General features: G+C 53.7%; 2 protein-coding genes across 2 annotated transcripts in view; one reads left to right on the forward strand and one right to left on the reverse strand.

Moving 5' to 3' along the window:
• The first annotated feature begins 201 nt into the window (after positions 1-201).
• Positions 202-11916, forward strand: LOC112114027 (keratin, type I cytoskeletal 18-like). The gene is made up of 7 exons (XM_024210541.2): positions 202-546; positions 7146-7228; positions 8695-8851; positions 8985-9149; positions 9236-9361; positions 10314-10534; positions 11895-11916. Exons 1-7 carry the CDS (start codon positions 202-204, stop codon positions 11914-11916), a joined length of 1119 nt encoding a protein of 372 aa, XP_024066309.2.
• A 2218-nt stretch (positions 11917-14134) lies between these two features.
• ARPC2 (actin related protein 2/3 complex subunit 2) overlaps positions 14135-21070 on the reverse strand; it is a 33386-nt gene continuing 26450 nt past the window's right edge. The window contains exon 10 of the mRNA XM_026647371.2: positions 14135-14574. Within this exon, the coding sequence (XP_026503156.1) occupies positions 14550-14574 (25 nt within the window). The 3' untranslated portion in view covers positions 14135-14549. The remainder of the gene's footprint in view (positions 14575-21070) is intronic.

Below are 21070 nucleotides of genomic sequence, written 5' to 3' on the forward strand. Positions count from 1 at the left end.
TCCCCACCCTCATTAGCATAGCTCCACCCCCTTGCCGGGGGCTCCTGAATATTTGCCCCCAGCCCCGTGCGGGGGCGTGGTCTGCAGCGGCGCCTTCCATTGGCCGGCCTCTACCTGTGCATGCAAATGAGGCTCCTGAATAATGCAGCGGCCCAGGTAGAAATAGCGGCGGGGGCGGCCCGGGAGCGGGCAGCCCGCAGCATGTCCCGGTCCCGCAGCGGCTCCCTGGCCGGCTCGCCCCGGCCGTGGCCCGGCTTCTCGGCCGGCAGCATGTACGGGGGCGCGGGCGGCTCGGAGCCGCGGGTCTCGGGGTCGCTGCTGCCCGGCCTGCGCGCCCACCTGGACTCGCTGTGGGCCGGCAGCCAGCAGGAGGCGCTGCAGGGGCTGAACGAGCGCCTGGCCGGCTACCTGCAGCGGGTGCGGGGGCTGGAGGCGGCCAACCGGGCGCTGGAGGCGGAGATCGCCCAGGTGCGGGCCCGCCGCGGGGGCGCCGGCCAGCGGGACTGGGAGGCCTGCGAGCGGCCCCTGGAGGAGCTGCGCAAGCAGGTAGGGCCCAGCCGGGGGTGCGGGGGCCCTGAGCTGCCAGCCCCTGGGGATGCTGCTGCCCCATGCCCTGGACAGGGCAGGGGCCCTGCTGGTGGCAGGCCCCAGTGAAATGGGGCTAAGGGGGCTGCCCTGTGTCCCCTGCCCAGTCACCCCTTCCTTAAGCTTAGAAACAGGGGGGAGGGAATCCGTCTTCTTCTTGTCCCCCATCAGGTCTGCGCTGGCTGCCTCACCCCCTCCCGGGGGAGCCAGAGCCTCTGGCCCACCCGTAGCCTGCCACGGCGAGACCGGAGCTGGGGAAGAGAGATCTGAGGGTGCAAGGGGACAGACAGACACACCCACTTCGTGCAGGAGGCTTATCCGACCTGGGTGTCAATTTCGGGAGAAGGGTCACGCCCTGTAGCCCCACCTGGCTGGTGCCACATCCGTGTGCCCTAATCCGCAAGAAACCCCAGGGAGGCATGCTGGAGCCTGGCCCTTTAGGTCTCATGTAATGGGGGGGGCAGGAACCCCCAATTCCAAAAGCTTCTTATTCCCCACTACCAAGTTCTGTGGAAACACACGCAGAACCAAGAGGGGTCCTGCCCCTGCGCGCTCACAATTGGCTGCAGGCCTGGCCTAGCCCCAGCCAGCAATACTCCAGTAAGATGTAGGACCTTGAGCAAGGATACAACTCTGCGCAGCTCAATCATCTTTCCTTTCTCCACTCTCACGCTCCGGCCCTGCTGCCCTTTGTCGACAGCCGATGGGAGACAGGGCTGTGAAAGGTCAGGGGGCTATTTAGGCTTAAATGTTCAGTGGTGACGTTAGAGTCCTTCGTTTATGGATGCCTGGAAGAGACCTGATGCTTTCAGACTATGCGAAGCACCCACCTTCTGAAAACCAGGCCTCTTTTGAGGTCTCAAGTGATGCCCCCAAAATAGGATGACCAGATGTCCCAATTTTATAGGGACAGTCCCGATTTTTGGGTCTTTTTCTTATATAGGCTCCTATTACCCCCCACCCCCTGTCCCGATTTTTCACATTTGCTGTCTGGTCACCCTACCCCAAAACCACCCTGTTTTGAAAACGGGGAGCTCAGGGGCTGATCTATCGGGAGCCCCTTGCGCCGGTGAACCGCTGCTTTGTCTGTCGCTCAGTGAATCTCTTCGGGTTTGGAAGTCGTCAGCGGATCCCCGGGTGGCTACTCTCTCCTGTTCCCAACTCAACCAGCCGGGCAGGGGAGAGGACAATGAAGTGCCTGCAGAGAGCAGCGAGGCTTCTGGAGCTGCTGAAACGAAATCCCTTGTCCTCTAGAGTCTGAACATACCTGTTCAGTGCAGCGGGCCTTGCCTGGGCCAGCTGGCCCTACAGTACTGTCTAGCTGGCCTCGAGGCGGCTCTCTTCCCCCTCCCCCTGCTTTTGGCAGTCTCTTGGGGCTGCTGGTTAAACAGTTGCTTCTGCTCACGCTGCCAAACATACGTGTGTTTTTTCTCTCTCTCCATTATTAGCCTTCTGAGAGTAAACAAAGGCGCCTAGATCCGGATTCCCTGTCTCTGTACAGATCTCGTCATCTGCCCAAACAGTGTGAACAAGGATCTGGACACGCCCTGTGGGTTTCAGCAGACCCGGGAATCAAGCTGAATTCAGGGTCACTGTATTCCCTGAATATAGACATAAATTCAAAGGCCAGAAGGGACCATTACGGTCCCGCTGCACGGCCCAGGCCAGAGAACTGCCCCCTGGTCATTCCTAGAACAGTTCTTTTGGAAGAGCAGCCAGTCTGGAATCCCACCATGGCCTTGGGCAAATTGTTCCAATCGTTAATTACCCTCGTGGTTACAAATTTACGCCTTCTTTCCAGCCTGAATTTGTCTAGCTTCGGCTTCGAGCCATTGGATCGTCTCCTTTCTCTGCTAGCTCCAAGAGCCCATTATTAAATGTTGGTTCTCCATGTAGGTATTTATCGACTGTAACCAAGTCATCCCTTAACCTTCTCTTTGTTAAGGTAAATAGGGACACTCGGAGCATGGGACTGTGTCCCTGCCCATCCTGGCTAACAGCCATTGATGGACCTGTCCTCCAGGAACTTCTCTAGTTCTTTTTTGAACCCAGTTATACTGTTGGTCTTCACACCATCCCCTGGCAAGGAGTTCCACAGGTTGACTGTGCATTTGGCCTTGTGTTTGTTTTAAACCTGCTGCCTATTAATTTAATTGGGTGACCCCGATTTGTGTGTTAAGTGAAGGAGTAAATAACACTTCTTGATTCACTTTCTCCACATCATTCATGGTTCTGTAGACCTCTATCAGCTCCCCCGTGTCGTCTCTTTCCTAAACTCAACAGTCCCAGTCTTTTTAATCTCTGCTCACACGGAAGCTGTTCCATCCCCCTTATCATTTCTGTTGCCCTTTTCCGTACTCTTCCCAATTCTATTTTTTTTTGAGATGGGGCAACTCAAACTGCATGTGCTATGACAGGAGTGGGCGTACTATGGATTTATATAGGGGCACTATGATACTTTATCTGAGGATCTATCCCTTTCCTAATGACATTTAATTTTTTTGATTGCTGCTGCACGCTGAACAGATGTTTTCAGAGAACTATTCACAATGGCGCCAAGGTCTCTTTCTTGAGTGGTAACTAATTTAGATCCCTTGCATCTGAAGAAGTGAGGTTCTTACCCACGAAAGCTTATGCTCCCAATACTTCTGTTAGTCTCAAAGGTGCCACAGGAGCCTCTGTTGCTAATTTAGATCCCATCATTTTATATGTATAGTTGGGATTATGTTTTCCAATGTGCATTTATCAACATTGAATTACATCTGCCATTTTGTTGCCCAGTTTTGTGAGATTCCTTTGTAACTCTGCGTGGTCACCTTCAGCTGGATTAATTTTGTATCATCTGCAAACTTTGCCACCTCACTGTTTTACCAGATCATTTATGAATGTTGAATAGGACTGGTTCCAGTACAGACCCCTGGGGGGCACCACTATTTACCTCTTTCCATGGTGAAAACTGACTATTTATTCCTACCCTTGGTTTCCTATCTTGTAACCAGTTACTGATCCATGAGAGGACCTTCCCTCTTATCCACGTCTGCTTACATTGCCTAAGAGCCTTTGAGGGACCTTGTCAAAGGCTTTCTGAAAGTCCAAGTACACTAGATGCACTGGGTCACCCGTATTCATGTTTGCTGACTTCCTCAAAGAATCCCAATAGCTTGATGAAGCGGGATTTCCCTCTACAAAAGCTGTGTTGACTTTTCCCCACCATATCGTGTTCATCTCTGTGTCTGATAATTCTGTTCTTTACTACACTTTCAACCAATTTGTCTGGTACTGAAGTTAGGCTAACCAGCCTGAAATTGCCAGGATCGCCTCTGGAGCCTTTTTAAAAAATGGGTGTTACATTTGCTATCTGCCTGTCCTCTGGTCCATAGGCTGATTGAAGTGACAGGTTACACACCACTGTTAGTAGTTCTGCAATTTCACAGGAGTTCCTTCAGAAGTCTTGGCACTCAGCATCTCATGGCGCTTCTTACAAGGCTAAGGTTGTTAGCCTGGCTGTCCTGCACCAGTTGCAACGCTGGCCACTAAGCTCAGCTTCTCCAGATTCCCCCCCCCGCCCCAGTTTCCATTGCACACAATGTTCTCCTCCTTTTCCTGTCCCAAACTGTGCCACCCCAGAAGTGGCTGCATTTTGGTGATAGGTGAAGGATCCCTGTATAGTGCAGTCTGTAAAGTCCACCCCTCACTGAGACTTCTAGCTGGAAAACAAGATCATCCAATTTGGGCTGGGTGGGTTATTTGTTTAAATATTTGTGTCCCAGTCCAGTAGAGAAGCAAGGGACCTTCCCCTTCTCCCAGCCCCTTTCCTGCTGCATTTATAAATCGGAAGGAGGAACAGTCTATTTCTGATGGGAATATTAGAGGGAATGCACTGGGGCCATCGGAAATGTCTTTAAAAAACCAAACCCAGCGAACGATTAGCAAAAGACGAATCATTTCCACCTGTAGGGGGCAGGGCTGACTCGCTTTAAATGTCTAACGACTGGTCCAGAAAGGCCACCACGTTCAAGCTTGTGTTAAAAGTAAAGCACCCAGGGAGGATTTTCAACAGCACCCAAGAGACTTAGGCACGTGGGCCCCAGTGGCTTGCTTGGCAAAGTCCCTCGAGCACGTTTGAAAATCTCCCCCTGGAATAGACGTGGCCCTGAGTCTCGGTCCAGAGGACCTGAGCACCTGCTGCCTTCAGTGAGAGGTGGGGGCGCAGCACCCCCGAAAGTCAGTCCACTCCTATCGCTGCTGAGTTTGAGGCCCTCCAAGTCTGTCTCTTGGCCAGCAGAGAACTGCCTGGACGGGAGAGACCTCTGTTCTGTCTCCCGTCAGACTCCTCAATCATTGCCGTATGGAAGCCAGGGGTACCTCCGACAGACCTAATCTTGCACTGGCTGCGCTGTCTTCTACCTCAATGGGTCTCTGATCCTGCCATGAGCTCCATGGAAACAGACAGCCCCTCCCTCTCAGTGGGGCTCCCAAGACATGGGGATCGTTTCCCCCCACCCCTGAAATGCAGCTGCTTCTGGGTGAAACGCTGCAGCTGTATCTTGCTTGGCCAGCTTCTGATTATGCCAACTCAAGAGAGGGAACCTGGCCAGGTGTCTGAATGGGGGTGGCTAGACAGGTGGCACTGAAACACAGCGGGTTGCTCGGGAAGTTGAGGACTCTTCTTGGAATGGCAGCGTAGGTCCGTGGCTCAATGGCCTCCATGGATTCGAAGGAGCTCTGGATCCAGCCCAGAAAGCAGCTTGTTTTCAGGTGCTTCCACGGAAGTGCCGCTGCTAGCAGCTGGATCTTCCGTCCCAGTTAAATTCTCCTCCCTGGAACGTGCCTCGGCGATCTGACTGGACGCTACTGGGGTCCAGGGAAGAGATGCCCTCTGCCCTGCTTCCCCACGGCCTGCAAAGTACAGCTTCTCCCCCAGCGACAATGCAGCCACCTGCTCTTGGCTTGACTTTGCTGTAACCCAACCCGGTGGCTCAAAGAGCCCCGTGGGGGCAAACAAACGCCTTGTTTTGCTTTGCAAATGTGCCAGTTTCTGAAACGTGAAACCCACTGGCAGGTTCCTTCTGCGCTTGAGCTGCCAGGTCTGAACTTGTTTCAGGAAGAGCTAAGCTGAAGAGGGGACCAAGGCTGAGGTAAGGGCACTGCAGGGGTGCAGACCCTCTCCAAGGGCCAAAGAGGCCTGGGCCACTTCCAGCTTTTGAGGCCCCCCAGCCCTAATAAAAATAAAAGATGACTGTCTAATCTTGTGCCATCAGAACTAATATATTTTTATTAATATTTATGAACATTTTAAACTCCTAATATGACAATCTACATCAGTTAACAAAAAAAAATTACGTCTTTTACCAAATCACCTCTCATTTGCTTAAATTTGCAGCGCTAAGCTGAGTGTGTCACATTTTGGTCTGATAGGGATGCGCATAAAAACAAATTGTGAAACTTGTCAAATGCCAAAAAATTAACAAGTGTCTAAATTTGAGGCCCAGGCTCAATGGCTCTCCTGCCCCCCCCCCCTCCTCTGATTGGCCCTGCAGGGGTGGGTGTGTATCATGTAATATCATGTCACTTAGAGACCACAATGGCAGGAGTTGGAAGGACGGCCCAGTGGTTCAGGCCTGGGGTTTTTCCAACCTGGGCTCAATTCCCTGCTCCACTCCCTGGGACCTGGGATATCTATGCCCCTGTTCTCCCTCTTTGAAAGGGGGACACTAGCCCTGCCCTGCCTTCGAGGGGTGGTGAAAATCAAGGCCTGGGAGGTGCTTAGCAGATAATAACAAGGGGTTATACGAGCACCAGGTTACTGTACCTGGGGGATGACCAGGTGGCTCAGACTTGCTGTTGGGGGGGAAGAACTGGAAGAGGACAAGTGCAAGGGATGGGAATGTGGGGGATGGACAGGGTGACTGGGAGTGGGACCGGGGCAGCCTGAGGGAGGCCAGGGTTCCAAATGGATATTTTCAACAAGCATCCGTGCACACTGCAGCTGTGGGCAGCACTGCATATGGGGTGGAAGGGTGCCTGCCCTATAGGAATCTGGATCAGCATGTGCACGGGAAGGAGGAAGTCTGGGAGCGGGCAGGCTTATGGAGATGGGGAATAATAAAGACATAACATTGATCAGACTAGATCTAATCATCTCTTCTGGACTTAATCTATGGTAGGGGCCTGTTCCCCTTCAACGAGCTTCATGTTCTATTGATCGCTGCATACCCGGGCGAGCAGAAAGCCAGGCCCAGAGATTAGGGGCTTGACTTGAGAGATCCAGAGCCCCTACAGCTCTCGCTGACATCAGCAGGGCGCTCAGCACCTCGGTAAAACTGGCCTTAAGTGATGTAAGACCCAGAGGGAATCTGCAGAGCTGATGCTAGGACGGCAGGTCGAGTCCCAAGATCCTACCTTTGGCCTGTCTCTCTAAGGGACAGACACGCGGTGATGGACTTTAACGTCTCTGCAGCTGGGTTCCTCAGCTGTAAGACCCCTCTGTGGAGAGGTAGGGGGGGAAGTATACGTATCGTTTTAGCATCCCCACCTGAAGTCCCTTGCCTCGCTTGCAGGTGGAGGATCTCAACATGGACAATGCCAAGCTGCTGCTGCAAATCGATAATGCCAGGCTGGCGGCCGATGACTTCAAGGTCAAGTAGGTCGCCTCACTTCCCCCGCTACTCGCCGCTTGAGCTGTGCGTAGAGCAGAGGATGCTCCCCCCGACTGGGGAAACAGACCCGCTCAACAGCCGTGAACCTGTAGCAATCCACTACTGCGGCCAAACTTCTCAGAGCTGAGCTCTGTCCCTGGGGGTTTGTAACAAGTGCATTGTCCGAGCATTAAAACTCATACACAGAACAACTTCCCAAGTTACTAGGTGAAATTCTCTGCCCTGTGCGATGTGGGAGGTCAGAGTAGATAGTCAACGATCCCTTCTGGCCTTGAAATCTGACTCTTAATTCTGATCCCCACATTTCTTCCCTGGAGCAACTCCATGTGGTTGAACGCTAAGTACATGTCCACTTCTAACTCCTCCCTCTTTCTTCCAGTCACCTCTCCTAGCATCAAGCTGGAATCCAGGGCACCTTGCCCCACTTGGCAGGTGCACAGTGTCAGTCTAGAAAGGTGGGAGTGGATTCCCGCTACAATGCAGGGCGGAGAACCTGGTTTCCCTTGCTGGTCTCCCAAACACGTAAGAACAGCCAGACTGGGTCAGACCAATGGTCCATCCAGCCCAGTATCCTGTCTTCCGACAGTGGCCAATGCCAGGTGCCCCAGAGGGAATGAACAAAACAGGGAATCATCAAGTGATCCAGCCCGTCGCCCATTCCCAGTGTCTGGCAAACAGAGGCTTGGGACACTTCGGGGCATGGTTTCCCTTGACCAGCAGCTCAATGGGGGAAGGAAACAGAAGCAAGCCCCTGAATTAGCGTTACCCTCTAATTCCAGAGGGCATTTCCAACGGGCCAGTGCGCCAGAGAGGAGCTACTTCCCGGTGGGGCGCCCTGTTACACAGAGGTGCAGGACAGGTGCTCAGCGTCTGCCCTGGATGCTGATTCTGGGAGAAGTTGCCCACGCCAGCCTCCACTAGCTTCAGGCTCTCTGGGTGCCAGCCCCCCCGTCCCTTTCCTACACTCCTCGCTGCCTTCCCCCCACACGACTGAACGTGTTTAACGCTGAAGCCTTTCTTTGTAAGATCTGCTAGTCCTGGGGCTGGCTTGGTGGCTTCCCTCGCCATCCCTTTTGGAGGGCGGGACAAATCCACTTCCTGCTGCCTTTAACCACCACGCCCAGAACTTTCACAAAGCAACTTGCCTTGCCGAGTTCGAAGGTTCCTCCCCTACGTGTCGCTAAGGCGGCTGGTGTTTTTCAGACTACTGGTCACATCAGTGCTTCGAAAGGGTCTGTCCGCATTTCTATTGTGCCCCTCACCCTGGAATTGGGACGTGTCTGAAGCTGCAGGCTCCAGCGTTACTCACACCTTGCTGGGTTAACTCGTCCTTGGCTTGATCCAAGAAAGCTTCCTGCAGTCAGAGAAGCCAGTGCTTGCAATGCAATGTGCCTGAAATCCGCCCCTCCGCCCTCTGGCAGGGTCTGATCTCTCCCCTTCCTCTTCCCAGGCTGGAGGCAGAGCAGGCCGGGTGCGACAGCGTGCAGAAGGACACCCAGGGGCTGCGCAAGATCATGGAGGACACCAACTTCCTGCGCATGAAGCAGGAGGCGGAGCTGGAGGGGCTCAAGGAGGAACTCGCCCACCTGCGCAAGAGCCACAAGGAGGTAAAGGCTGGCCAGGGGCAGCTGGCGGTGTGGGAACGTGGCTGGCTTAGCCGTGCTTTGCCTGGGGTGACGGCGCTTGGGGGCAACCAGCGCCGGACTGTGAGCAGCTAACACCCCGTTACCCTCTCTGCAGGAAGCGGAGGCCCTCAGGGCACTGATTGCTAACTCTGACGTGACCGTGGAGGTGGATAACCCAAAGAAGCAGGAGCTGAGTGAGAGCATCGCCCAGATCCGGAAGCAGTACGAGAAAGTGGCCGAGCAGAACCGGGACGATGCCGAGAGCTGGTACAAGGCCAAGGTGAGGGGAGAACCGAGGAGAGCGGCTGCGACCCCGCGCCATGACGGTCTCTGGCATAACCATGGTGTCCCTCTCCTTTCCCATAGTTCGACACGCTGTCCCAGGAAGCGAACGTGAACACCCAAGCCCTGGAGGAAGCCAAGAGCGAACTGAGTGAGCTGCGTCGGCAGCTTCAGGGCCTGGAGATCGAACGCCAGACCCTCCAGAAAATGGTGACGAGACCCTGCTTTCCCCCAGCTCTGTTCCTGGCAGCATGTGCTGCTTCCCTGGCAGGGCAACGGTCTCCTCCTGCAGTCTGAGGAAGCAGGAGTTTGAGATGGGGGAAAAAACCGCCCAAGACCCGCTCCTGGGTGGGGCTGGGTTCTTCCCTCTCCCAGTGAGCCTCTTTCCTTAGGAAGGACGTGAGGTTTTCACTCTTATTGCCCATCTCCTAAAGCTGTGCCGTGAGCCAGGTAGAGGAGGGACTGAGTTACATGCCCCAGGAGGAAGCATCTGCCATGTCTTCTCCCCCGAGTCCTTGCAGGCCCGACCTGAAACTGATCGCTGCGTCAGTCTCTCTGGTTACAGGCCCACTAACCCTTAGCAAGAGCCATGCCTTAGCCTGGAAAGGGGACCCTGCTGTAACCCGTAGGCGCCAAGTGAGCCGGTCCTAATGCCGGCTACACCGTCACAGGGCGAGCAGCCCACCACATACCAGCTCCAGCGGGGATGGAGGCTCTACTGGCCAGACTTCCCCCTAACTGCTGGGATCCTGGTCTCGTCCCTTGCTCAGATGCAACAGTCCGGAGAGCACGGACTACACACATGCTTGTGGAGAGACCAGTAAACTAAGTGCCCAAATTATGGGGTGAGCCTAGCTCGGATCGGAGCATTAATGGCAAGGGAAGGAAAAGGCACCTTCTGGAGGACACCGGGCACTTGCCTCAGACTGGTGGGAGCTCAAGTGGAGCTGCACACCAGGCCGTCCAAGCCCTAGGACGTGTTGGGTGCCTTGGTCCCTCCCCTATTGCCCTGTGGTAGAGTTCCACATCCATGGGCTGGTGCAGGCTCCCAAGGGTTCCTGGGCTGATGCAGGCCCCCGTGGCCTAGCGATTGCATTGAGATCCGTGAGTAAGTTGCACACAGGCTGCCAGGTCATGTGCTCTGGGCCCTGCTCCTATCCAGGTGGAAACCCTGGAGAACACTTTGGAGAACACAGAAGCCCGCTACAACGACCAGCTGGCGCACCTCAATCACGTCATCGCCAAGCTGCAGGAGGAGCTAGCCGCCTGCCGGGCGGACCTGGAGCGGCAGGCCCGGGACTACGAAGCCCTGCTGGACGTGAAGAGCAAGCTGGAGAATGAGATCAGTCAATACAGCCAGCTGATTGAGGGAGTGATAGACAGGTAACCGCACGGGGCCATGAACACTCCAGCCACTGCTCTCCCTCTATCCAGCTGGCTTTGGGGCGCTACCGACCCTTGGAAGTCACTCGAGTTTCTCTGCTCCTGTTCTGTCCCGTTCTATGGGGTCTTCCTCCTCCTGTTCAGGGCCGATTGACCGAATCCCAGACCGCTTTGTCCTGCCAGCTCCCGCGCCGTGCTTTATCGGTCTCCTTGCCGGATGCAGGGTGAAATCAGCACTGGCTGGGGTGTGGTCTCTGATCAGCCGGCATTGCACTGACGGGGCTTCTTTACCTGCACTTTTGGCTAGGAAAAGATAGCCCAGTGCCCTTGGCTGAGAGACTGGGGCTCCGTCAGAAAACCAGGATTCCTTTTCTACCTCATGCACCTGGTGGAAAGGCGTTGCCCAGAGCAGGAGGGAGTGGAGCATGGGTTTTTTTAGCCCATGTAATGGAGCCATGCTGTTTCTTTGCAAGCCTTAGTTACCAGGCAGAGACTGTATTCATAACAGCTGCTATGAAGAGAGGAAGCAACAAAAGACATGCAAATCCCATGGGTCACTACAGTTGCCCAGGGCTGTTCAGGGAGAGGTGCCCACTGTAAGCAAATCACACACACACACACACACACACCCCCCCCGGGACAGGGATCACACAAACGCTGCCATGTTGTGTGTTTGCAGAGAGGAACTGCTGAATCCAGCCAGCACGGGTAAGTGACCCCGGGTGGTGCCATTAGCATAGGGGCGCTAGCGAGTTGGAGAGCAACCTTCTTCGCTGTACAGGTCTGCCCTGGCACCAATCTGCTTGCAAGCTTCCTGTGTGATCACGCTCAACGTGCCAGAACTGTGTCCTCTTATCTTGCTACCGTTCCTTTTCTACCAATGCGGCCGTGTCCTTCAGCCTTGGTCTTCTGTCCTGTTGGAAAGTAGAGTTCCAGGCCTGGCATGTCTGGAGTAAAACCACTGCCCATCCACTCCAGAAAACATGGTAGGGGAAAGGGCACCCAAAGGAGACACTCTGCAGGGGGAGATGGAGCAGCAGGCTGGCTCAGTTTGGTCATCTGAGAAGCAGCACATTGGTGCATTGGCCCGTTGGGCTAGCAGCTAATGCTTCCACAAAGGCCTCCCAGCCCTCTGTCCGTCCAGTAGTAGCACTGAGCTAATCCCCTCGTCTCTGCACCAAGACTTGTGCTCACTGCAGCCTCTGAAGCGCCTTGCTTCCAGGTTGCAGTTGTTGGGTGACTCCAGCTGTCCTACGTCACCCCCTGGCATGAGTCCCTTTCTCTGCAGCACAGATCTGAGCAGAAGGGAGCTGCAGGAGTCTGGTACCAGTCTACTAACCCCTTTTCCCTTCTCTCTCAGGCTCCCGCAGGCAGACCATTAAGAAGGTGGTGGTCACCACCCAGGAGATTGTGGATGGGAAAGTGATTGCGCAGCGATTGGAGGAAGTAATTCAGTAACGAGGCAAATCTCGATCTACCGCTGCTGCACTTACAGCTCCTTTTAGTCTGATTCAACAAGCCAGGGGTGTGGGTTGCATTGTCTTCTCTGCTGTGATTGGAATACTGCTCAATAAAGATCTTCCAAGCACTTTGCAATGGCTCCTGTTACTGCCGGTTGGTCCGGACACCCGGGCGGGAGGCGCCATTTAGCTCACACATGGCAAAGGCACAAAGGAAGCCAGCAGGTGGAAGCTCCTAGGGGAGAGGCAGCTCACAGATGGTACCTGCCAGTAGTTAAGTGAAATAGCCAAGATCTGGCTGGGCATTAGGCTCTGCCGCTGTCAGGACTAAGAGGGGCTGCCTGGATGCGGGACGTGCTCTTTGGGGAAGGAGATATCGCCTCCTTGTCAGACCTGAACATTAAATAAGTGTCTCCCCCTCAAGAGATGCTGGAGCACGATGGGCAACAGAGGCTGTGCAGATGGGAACTGGGGTGCTGCTCGGTTCCTTACAGTTGGGGGTTAGCAAGGAAGAGAAGTACAACCTTTAACAGTGAAGTGATCCCACTCCCCACCTTCTCAGGTCGTGGAGGGGTTTACCGTACACCAAGTCACCCTCTGGGTCTTCAGTGGCTCCCACAGTGTAATCCCAGGTGCATTATCCTACTCCTGGGCTGGCCCCCAACCCTTCCCCTGCCCAGGGAGTCTTCAATCACTCACCTTTTATTTGTCCAGTGACAGGAAAAGGCCCCCAGAGGACTGAAAAGTGAAGGCGTTCCTCTAGGCAGGGGGCTGCTGGCTTTCCCTGGCCTGCCCAGTACAAGCAGGGGCATGGCTGCTCTGGGGAATAGCCAGTAGGAGACAACAGGCCCAGACTGTTTCAGGCTCTGCCCTTCCACGTAGCTGACACTTGCGTGTGCCCAGCTTTGATGCCCTCTTTGCATAGGCTGCTCCCACGGTCCCCCATGCATGGCCTACTGTTCGTTCCTGTGCAAAGCTGCTTTCCTGTTCTATTAGCCGAGCACCTCCACGCTCTAGCCATGAACCAAACGCACATTGTAACACACAGTCCCCGACTCAGTGACACTCGCAGGCGGCTTACAAGGACAACCTGTAATGGGAGAGGCTTATACTCCTAGGCGCTGTTAAACTGAACGGAATGAGAACAAACCGTAGTTTCACACACAGAGGGGAGAGCTGGTATCAGATAAGCCCGAGGCCAACACTGCTACAAGAGGTCTTCTTCAGAAGGCTTAGCCTGCAGGGAAGATTCTTGGTTTATCTCCTCGGTACTGTCCTGGTATTTCCCTCCACCTGAATGTAACAGAAGGGTGGAAGTGGAAGGATAGCCAGGGGCTCAGGGCAATCCAAGGTGCTATGGAGAGAGGTGGTGTGAAGTAACACAGAGCACCTATGACAGCAGCCAGTGGACTGCCCCAGTAACCTTCCCTAGCATGGCTGGCCGACCTGCCTTCCTCCTTCGCTGTGTTGTTTAAATGGAATTGCCTAGTTTTTTTTTAAAAGAAATGAAGGTAGAGGTGTTCCTGCATCTGCCAACAGTGAAACACCCCCACAGCAGGGATCACCGCGAAGGCAGGAGTCCTGGCCAGAATTCTGCACACTCTTCTACGTCATGCTGGAGTCAGGGCTCCCTTTACGTTGTCCTAAGCTACACCCAAGTGCGCAGAGCCCAGAGCAGGAAGGGACCACACTATTAGTGAGCATGTGCAGAGGGTTTACACCATTCACTTTTCACACATCAGGCAATTTTCACAAGAGCAGAGGGCACTATAGGGCTAGCCCCCGGCAGCAGTTCACGATTCAGCACCGCTAGCTGTGGCCCCACAGCTGATCAAGGATCACATTTCACATGACAGTGGAGAAAATACTTTCGCCTCCGTTTTTCAAAATCAAAACCATCTTTGGTTGAGCTCTGGAAAACATTCACTCCTGGGCTGAGCCTGACCTTGCCCAATTTCAGCCCAAAAGATTGAAGAGGTTGCAAGCAAGTGAAAGTGCTTACACCAGAAATGCTTGTTCAACCTACATTCTGTCCAGGACGCAGAGAACACTCCTATGTTATCACTGGGACGGGCTAAGTGGGACATCATAGGGCTTTTCCAGGTCTAATTTCTATAACAATCCAAACTCTCACAAGCTGTTAAGATAGAAAGATCTCCTTTATTAATGAATCCCAACAGTATTTCTTCAGATACAGGAGTTTTGAACTCAAATACTCAGAAGAAAACAAGTTAATATTGCATTATTCTCATAAGAAATACTGCAACTCATTACCAGTAACATATTGCAAAGCAAAACAGCTGGAAAAGAAAAAAGAAAAAGAAAAGAAATTAAACTGATCAAAATGGAATTAAGGTTGGTTTGTTTTTGAACTAGTAAGTCCTTGCAAGCACAGCTTGTTTCCGCAGATTACTTCCCAAACTTGTACAAAACAGAACCCGATTGGTTGTATTCCGTAAGAGCCCAGAGAGGTGCAACATTAAAAGCTACGATTATCAAGTAGCAAGTGCTCCAGCCTTCTGTCTTCAGCGGCGGCCTCCGCCACACCCCATGCGTTAACGGGATGAGAACGTCTTCCCCCTGTAAGGAGCAGAAGGGCAATATTAGGGGTATTCTCTTACCAAGGATCCCACACGTTACTCAGTCCCAGTAGAGTCCTGCATTGACATTGACTCTGCTCCCTTTCAACCCAGGCGAGACAATGCCCTTTGGGGAAGGGAGGCTGTGGAGAGGATTTGGGGGAGTGCACGGCAGGCAGAAGGGGAGGCTGTTCCTGCCAAGAGGGGAAAGAGGAGAGGGAGGGAACTGCACGGAGCACGGAAGGAAATGAGAGCAGAGATACGAGGTCATGGTTATGGAAGGCCTGGAAGAAGAGGACAAGGAGCAGAAGCCAATGAAGGGGCTGAAGTGTGAGTGAGTGGCAGGAGGGGAAGATGCCTAGACTACGGGCACATGCCCCATGGTATAGGGTGACCGGCTGCAGAGGACCAGTCACAGTCTGGTTTGCTTTCCTGGGGCAGTTTCTTGCAAGAGGGTTCAGTGGAGGAAGCCTCCATTCACCAGAGCCAGACGGATACGCGCCTGGGTGACGGCAAGGCACCATCCTTGTCTTTCAGCACCAGTAATAATATGACCAAGAGGAGTTGTCTACACAGCAACGTAAGCCATGGGTTAGTGGAACTCGAGTCAGCTGACCCACGCCAGGGAACCCTGGGCTTGAGTGCCTACACTGTATTTTAACCCTGGGCTAAGATTTTCCGACCCAGGCTCGAATCTGGGGCTCTGGTCTCCACACTGCAGTGCGCAGACCTGACTCGAAGGGTACGTCTACACTACCCGGATCGGAGGGTAGTGATCGATCCATCAGGGATCGATTTATCGCATCTAGTGTAGACGCGATAAATCGATCCCCGATCGCTCTGCCCTCGACTCCTGTACTCCACCGCGGCGAGAGGCGGAAGCGGAGTCGACTGGGGAGCGGCGGCAGTCGACCCCACGCCGTGAGGACGCAAAGTAAGTCGACCTAAGATACGTCGACTTCAGCTATGCTATTCTTGTAGCTGAAGTTGCGTATCTTAGGTCGATCCCCCACCCCCCGTGTAGACCAGGCCAAAGTAACCTTATCCCAGAGTGCGTAGCACCCCTAGGCCTCTGTGTCGACACTCTAGCCCAGTGGTTCTCAAACTTTTGTACTAGTGACCCCTTTCACATAGCAAGTCTCTGAGTGCGACCCCCCTTATCAGTTAAGAACACTGTTTAATACATTTAACACTATTATAAGTGCTGGAGGCAAAGCGGGGTTTGGAGTGGAGGCTGACAGCTCGCGACCCCCCTTGTAATAACCTTGGGACCCCCTGAGGGGTCCCGACCCCCAGTTTGAGAACCCCTGAACTAGCCCTAGTGTTGCACTGTGGGAAAACTCTACTGCCCACAGCCTGTTTCCTCGCTACGACAGTGCTACTGACGGGACTCAGGTGCTGTAAGGAGCGCGAGTTCGTAAACAGCGTAATTAGCGCCTTCGATGGCTGTCCCAGTAGAATGACTGCGGTCTGGGGAGGCTTTATAGTGAACTGATTGGAGAACTGGCCTTGCCAGCTCCAGGCTGAGTCATACTGGCGGGAAAATGCCCAGGGGCACCTGAGGCTAATTAGGATATCAGTCTCCAGGGCCATCAGCCGATTAAACTGAACCTTTGCAATTCTGAATGTTTAAAATGGGTTGTTCAATGAAGGGGTTTTTGGTTGGTTGGTTTTTTTATTTATTTTTGCCTTTTTGTTTTGAAGTTTGACATAAACTGTAGGTTTCAGAGAAAAAACACCTGCACACCCCAGCCTGGCTGCAGAGCGGTGAAGTGCATCCCCTAGGCTTGGGGTGCAGTGTGCTCCAGCGCCCCCCAAGATCAGAGGCGGATTACGGTTTTGTGGGGCCCTGGGCCAGAGCAAGTGGCTGTTCCCTTCCCCCCCCCCCCCCAAGTGTTCTTGCTGGGGCAATGGGGGTCGAGGCACAGGGGCTTGTCCCGCCCCCCCATCCAGCACTGCTGCCGGGGAGCAGGGTCGGGGAGCGCCAGGCAGGCGGGCGGGCAGAGCAGGGCATGCCCCTTTCTTCCCCCTTCCTCACCCCACCACCCCCGGCACCGGCGGCACAGTGGCTAATCCACCACTCCCTGGGATCCCTTATTCCTGCACCCGCCAGTCCCCAGTAGGAAGAGATAAGGGATCCCTGGGAGGATGTGGGGAATTTTGGGGCTAGCTCCCACTCACCACCCTGACAGTGCATGCTGGCTGGGCAGCTCTGCATACACAGCTCCAGGGAGCAGGTGCGGCCAAAGTGTTGGGGGTCATCCTCCCACAGCCATGCTGAGCCGGGAGCTCTGCTGCTCCCCCTCCCTGCAGGGCAGCACACCCCCGAATCTGGCTGTGCTCTTGTGACCTGGAAGCAGCTCTCTTGGCAAAAAGTTTCTTCTGATCCACTGAAAGCCCCGCAGGCTCTCGGGTAGCATGCTTGAAGACTGGTGTTCAGCAGGCAATGGGTTAATGCTGATCTCAGCTGTTATCTTTGCAAAGAGAGGTGTGGTTTCCATTTGTAAGCAAGTGCAATAGATTGTATCACAGACTGTTAGCATGGAGAGGACTAAGGAAGTTGCCCCAAGGAACTCTGGGATACAACCGGAGGAATTGGAGCACTGGAATGGGTTCCCTAGGGAGGTGGTGGAATCTCCGTCCTTAGAGGTTTTTAAGGCCCGGCTTGACAAAGCCCTGGCTGGGATGATTTAGTTGGGGATTGGTCCTGCTTTGAGCAGGAGGTTGGACTAGATACCTCCTGAGGTCTCTTCAACCCTAATCTTCTATGATTCTCTGAATTCCGGGACCCAAGTCAAGCCGGGGCTGCGCGCACACAGAAAAGCAATAGGGCTCGGACCTTAGGTCCCAAGTTAACATGGGCTTGGACCCTCCAGCCCCGCCGGGTCCTGGGACCCTAGGTTCGAGCCCTAGGCTAACACAATTGGTGTGTGGATGCAAGGGCGGGGAGGGGGGTTAGGTTTGAGCCTGGGCTGACATTGCGGTGTAGATATACCCCTAAGAGGCTTCAATGCACTGGACAGATGGGAGGAGCCTTTTAAAAATCACTGTCCATGTCCCAGCTGTTGCAAAGCTCCTCTCAGAAATGCACCAACCACCTTCTGGAGAATGAACACAGCGACACCCGCAGTTAGCTGGTGCTGGGACCAAGCAGTTCTGCCCTCCCCCAGGCAGTCCCCACAGCACAGAACCGTTTTGTAAGAGGAGAGAATTTTATAGCATATTAAACCCCCCGGATCCTGCTCCTGGCCGCTGGAATTCCCCCAGTGCAAATAGTTAACTCAAAATGAATCAGCGCTTGACCCCGCAGCTCCACGGCAGAGGCTTTAAGCTAGTCACTGCTGCCGACGGGCATGCGGAAAGAGGCTGAGAAGGGTGTCCCTAAAACACCACCACTATTAGCAGTGGGCAATACTGGATTAAAAACGAGCCCTTTTCAATAAAGCCAGCTACAGTCTGAACACAGAGCGCGCAGAGGGCTGTCTTGAAAGCCTGCTGGGACTGGCACTATCTTCTCTCTAGGGATGCAACATTTCTGTCTGTGGTTCTTTTGTTCCTTCCCGCTGTTTCGCTGTTCCACACACCTACGAACACACAACAAACCTGAGCGTTTCCTTGGCAAGACCCCTTGCAAGGCTGAGCCACTTCTAAGGCCCCCCCAAATATCACTCCTCTAGCTGGAACAATCCACTTCTGCAGAGGGGCCTCTTACTCCAGGTGCTTCAATGGACACACAGCATTTGCATCGCGCCCAAAATCTGAAGATATTCTACCAGGCTCAACGGAAATTCCAGCCCCACTGGACTTTAAACACTCCCCAAAACAGTCATTCATTGCGGACAAGCGATACGGGGAAACTGACATGTCTATTTTCACAGCCCAAGCTGAGTGAAGTGCAAAGTGTGACCAGAGCGCAAACGGTGTTAAATCAATGAGATTAAACCCTCCCCCTCATTTTCGCACCATTTCCACCAGCCCCCGAGATTTGATACACTGCTTTTCAAAGTACGAGTCATAGCCAGCGATGTCACTTTAAGAGACGGGAGAGGCACTGATCACTTCCTCAGCCACTAAGACGGGCTCAGGGACCCTGGATAAGGCCGAGGGTCCCTGCCCAGAACCCCTCCCGTCTTTAACTCCACTTACAGCACACAACGCCTGTTTCGGAGCTTCATTGTCTGCCAAGCTCTGTCCATCTCCGGGTTCACACACACACACACCACTGACTGGCTGGCCCCAAAGCTCACCATAGCCATGTGTGCCTTAGGGACGGTTCTCTGTGACAGCACTGCATGTGACCTGTGAACCCCCCAGGGCATTTCGTCCGACTTGTGAGGAGAGATGCCGCGACGGCTGGCACCAGACTAACCTGCTGCTCATGCCAGTTACTAGTCAGTTCCTGTACAGTCATCCTGCTAGATAAGCAAGTAGCATTAGAACAGTAAATGGAGCATTACAGGCAATTTGGTACTATCTACTTACAAACCCTCAGCTTTCCTGACTAGTCCTTAAAAGGACTGATTGCCGGCAGGAAGACAGAGCCAGCTGCCTTTCTGCTGTACCTATCTGCTGTTTCATCTCTTGGCCTCAACTGCTCTGCCTGTCAGCCTCTGGACCGTGACACCTGTGCGGGACTCTGCCTGCTGAAGTGAGTCGCCAGCCAACTGTCTGGCATGGAAGAGGCTCCTGCGAACAAGAAGCGAGGGGGGAAATAAGCGAATGAGATACGAGCTCATCTTAATCCGCCCCTCCATCGGGGTTATGTTCTTGTATCCAAGCCTCCATAGCTCCCTCAACCCCCAGCCCCCATGCTCACCGTCTGCCCCGCCCTCCGCCAGGACAACCCTGTTCCCCCTCTGTGTGTGAAGGGCTCAGCGATGGATGCCAATGTCTTCCTCATCAACAGGCCTAGTCCAGCTGAGAATGGCTGTGTGGTTTCTCTATGCCCTTCCAACAGCCTCAATCCGGATTTGGCCAGTCCACCCTATCCAGGGGGAGAGGCAGTAAGCTGTGACCGCCGGCTATCCCATATTAACAGAGGAAGTGAATACGCTTCTGGAAACGGGCGAGACATCCTAGCTTATTCTCTTTTGGGCCCTAAAGCGGAGTTTAAACTAACTAAGGAGATCTGAACTCCAGCCCTGCGAGGGCTAAACATACTGATCATCACCAAAAACACATGCGAGAAGCTTCCCCGGCACTTAGTTACAGAACTGCTTGAAACCCTTCCCTTCGGAGCCAATGAACAGAACCCTCCATGCGCTAGGACTGAGCTCCCAAACTGCCTGCTCTTTAACAGCACAACAGACCCGCCAGGAAACCACTCCAGCTGGAGCTGGGAGAGAAGACGAGGCAGTTAAAGGTACTTCCTAAGGTCAGCCAAGACCAGAACTACCTGTTTAAATGGAGGCAGACAGACATTTTAGCTTTTCCCCATCATCCAGACTAGCCAGGTGTGAGATATAAGCCTTTATTTCCCTTGAAAACAGGCAGTTAAGTGGGATTCACATGCGGAATAGCCCAGGTGTTGGGCTTTAACTGAACTGCAGGCAGGTCAGCCTTTCCCAGTTCTCAAGGATGACCCTCCCCTCTCAGAGGTTCCAGGATTAGCTGGGGAGAGGACTAGTGCAGCACCTGCAAACAGCACTGTCCCGCTGCAACAGCTACACCCTTACAAGAGACTGCCACCGGATTACGCCCTGATGCTCCAGCCCTTCTTGTCTGAATGACAGACTCACATGTATACTGTCGCATCGTACGCTAACGGCTAGTTCTCACAGTTTGATTTTCTGGGATTCGCTTTTGCTCACAGGGCAGCGGAAGCGTCACATAATGCAACTGCTAAAATCGACCGTGCGTTCAATGCTCAGCGCGCTTTACAGACATCCTCCACCTCCTGGGGATGGCGGCGGGTGTTGGCACCACCCCCAGTTCACAGAAACGGGAACAGAGGCAGAGCAACAATTTCACTTGTCCAAGACCACAGAGTCAGTGTAAGGGAAATCCAGCCTTGGGTTCTCCAGACACACTCCTCTCTCCCAAGGCTCCCGCTAGGAGGGAAGATCCTGTCTAACAACCTGAAAGTGAGTTTGCTTTTCAAACGCAGGCATGAAGGAAAAGTCTGCCACTCTGGGATTTGAGTGTGGGTTCCATGCGGAGTTAAAGGTGACATTTACTAACTAATTAGTCTGCAGTTAGATCCCTTAGTTAAGGGTGAACGTTTGAGCCAACTTCTTAGCCTGGGACGGGCTGGCCCGTGAATACTTTTCATCAGGTTTGTAAACTGTGCATGTGCCTAGTCCACACTTGAGTGGAGCCCGGATGAGCTGTACTGATGGGTTTTGAAGGGAGTTGCTGAAATGCGAGAGTATCCAGCAAGAGGCAGGACATTCAAGTTAAGCTGACATCTTCTGCCTTAAGGCTGACAGTGTTAAGGATGAGCCGTCAGCCTTTCCTCAAAGTTTCTATTTCGTCCTAACAATATTTAAATATGGAGG

Source organism: Terrapene carolina, unplaced genomic scaffold (genome assembly GCF_002925995.2).
Source record: "Terrapene carolina triunguis isolate 2854851 unplaced genomic scaffold, T_m_triunguis-2.0 Scaffold62, whole genome shotgun sequence".
NCBI classification, from domain to species: Eukaryota; Metazoa; Chordata; order Testudines; family Emydidae; genus Terrapene; species Terrapene triunguis.

What these genes read in the sequence shown, in the direction of transcription:
- LOC112114027 (XM_024210541.2), top strand. Translation starts at nt 202, where the DNA reads ATGTCCCGGTCCCGCAGCGGCTCCCTGGCCGGCTCGCCCCGGCCGTGG. An exon ending in TGCGCAAGAGCCACAAGGAG is followed by an intron (nt 8,852 to 8,984) that starts GTAAAGGCTGGC and finishes CCCTCTCTGCAG; the next exon opens with GAAGCGGAGGCCCTCAGGGC. An exon ending in ATTGAGGGAGTGATAGACAG is followed by an intron (nt 10,535 to 11,894) that starts GTAACCGCACGG and finishes CTTCTCTCTCAG; the next exon opens with GCTCCCGCAGGCAGACCATT.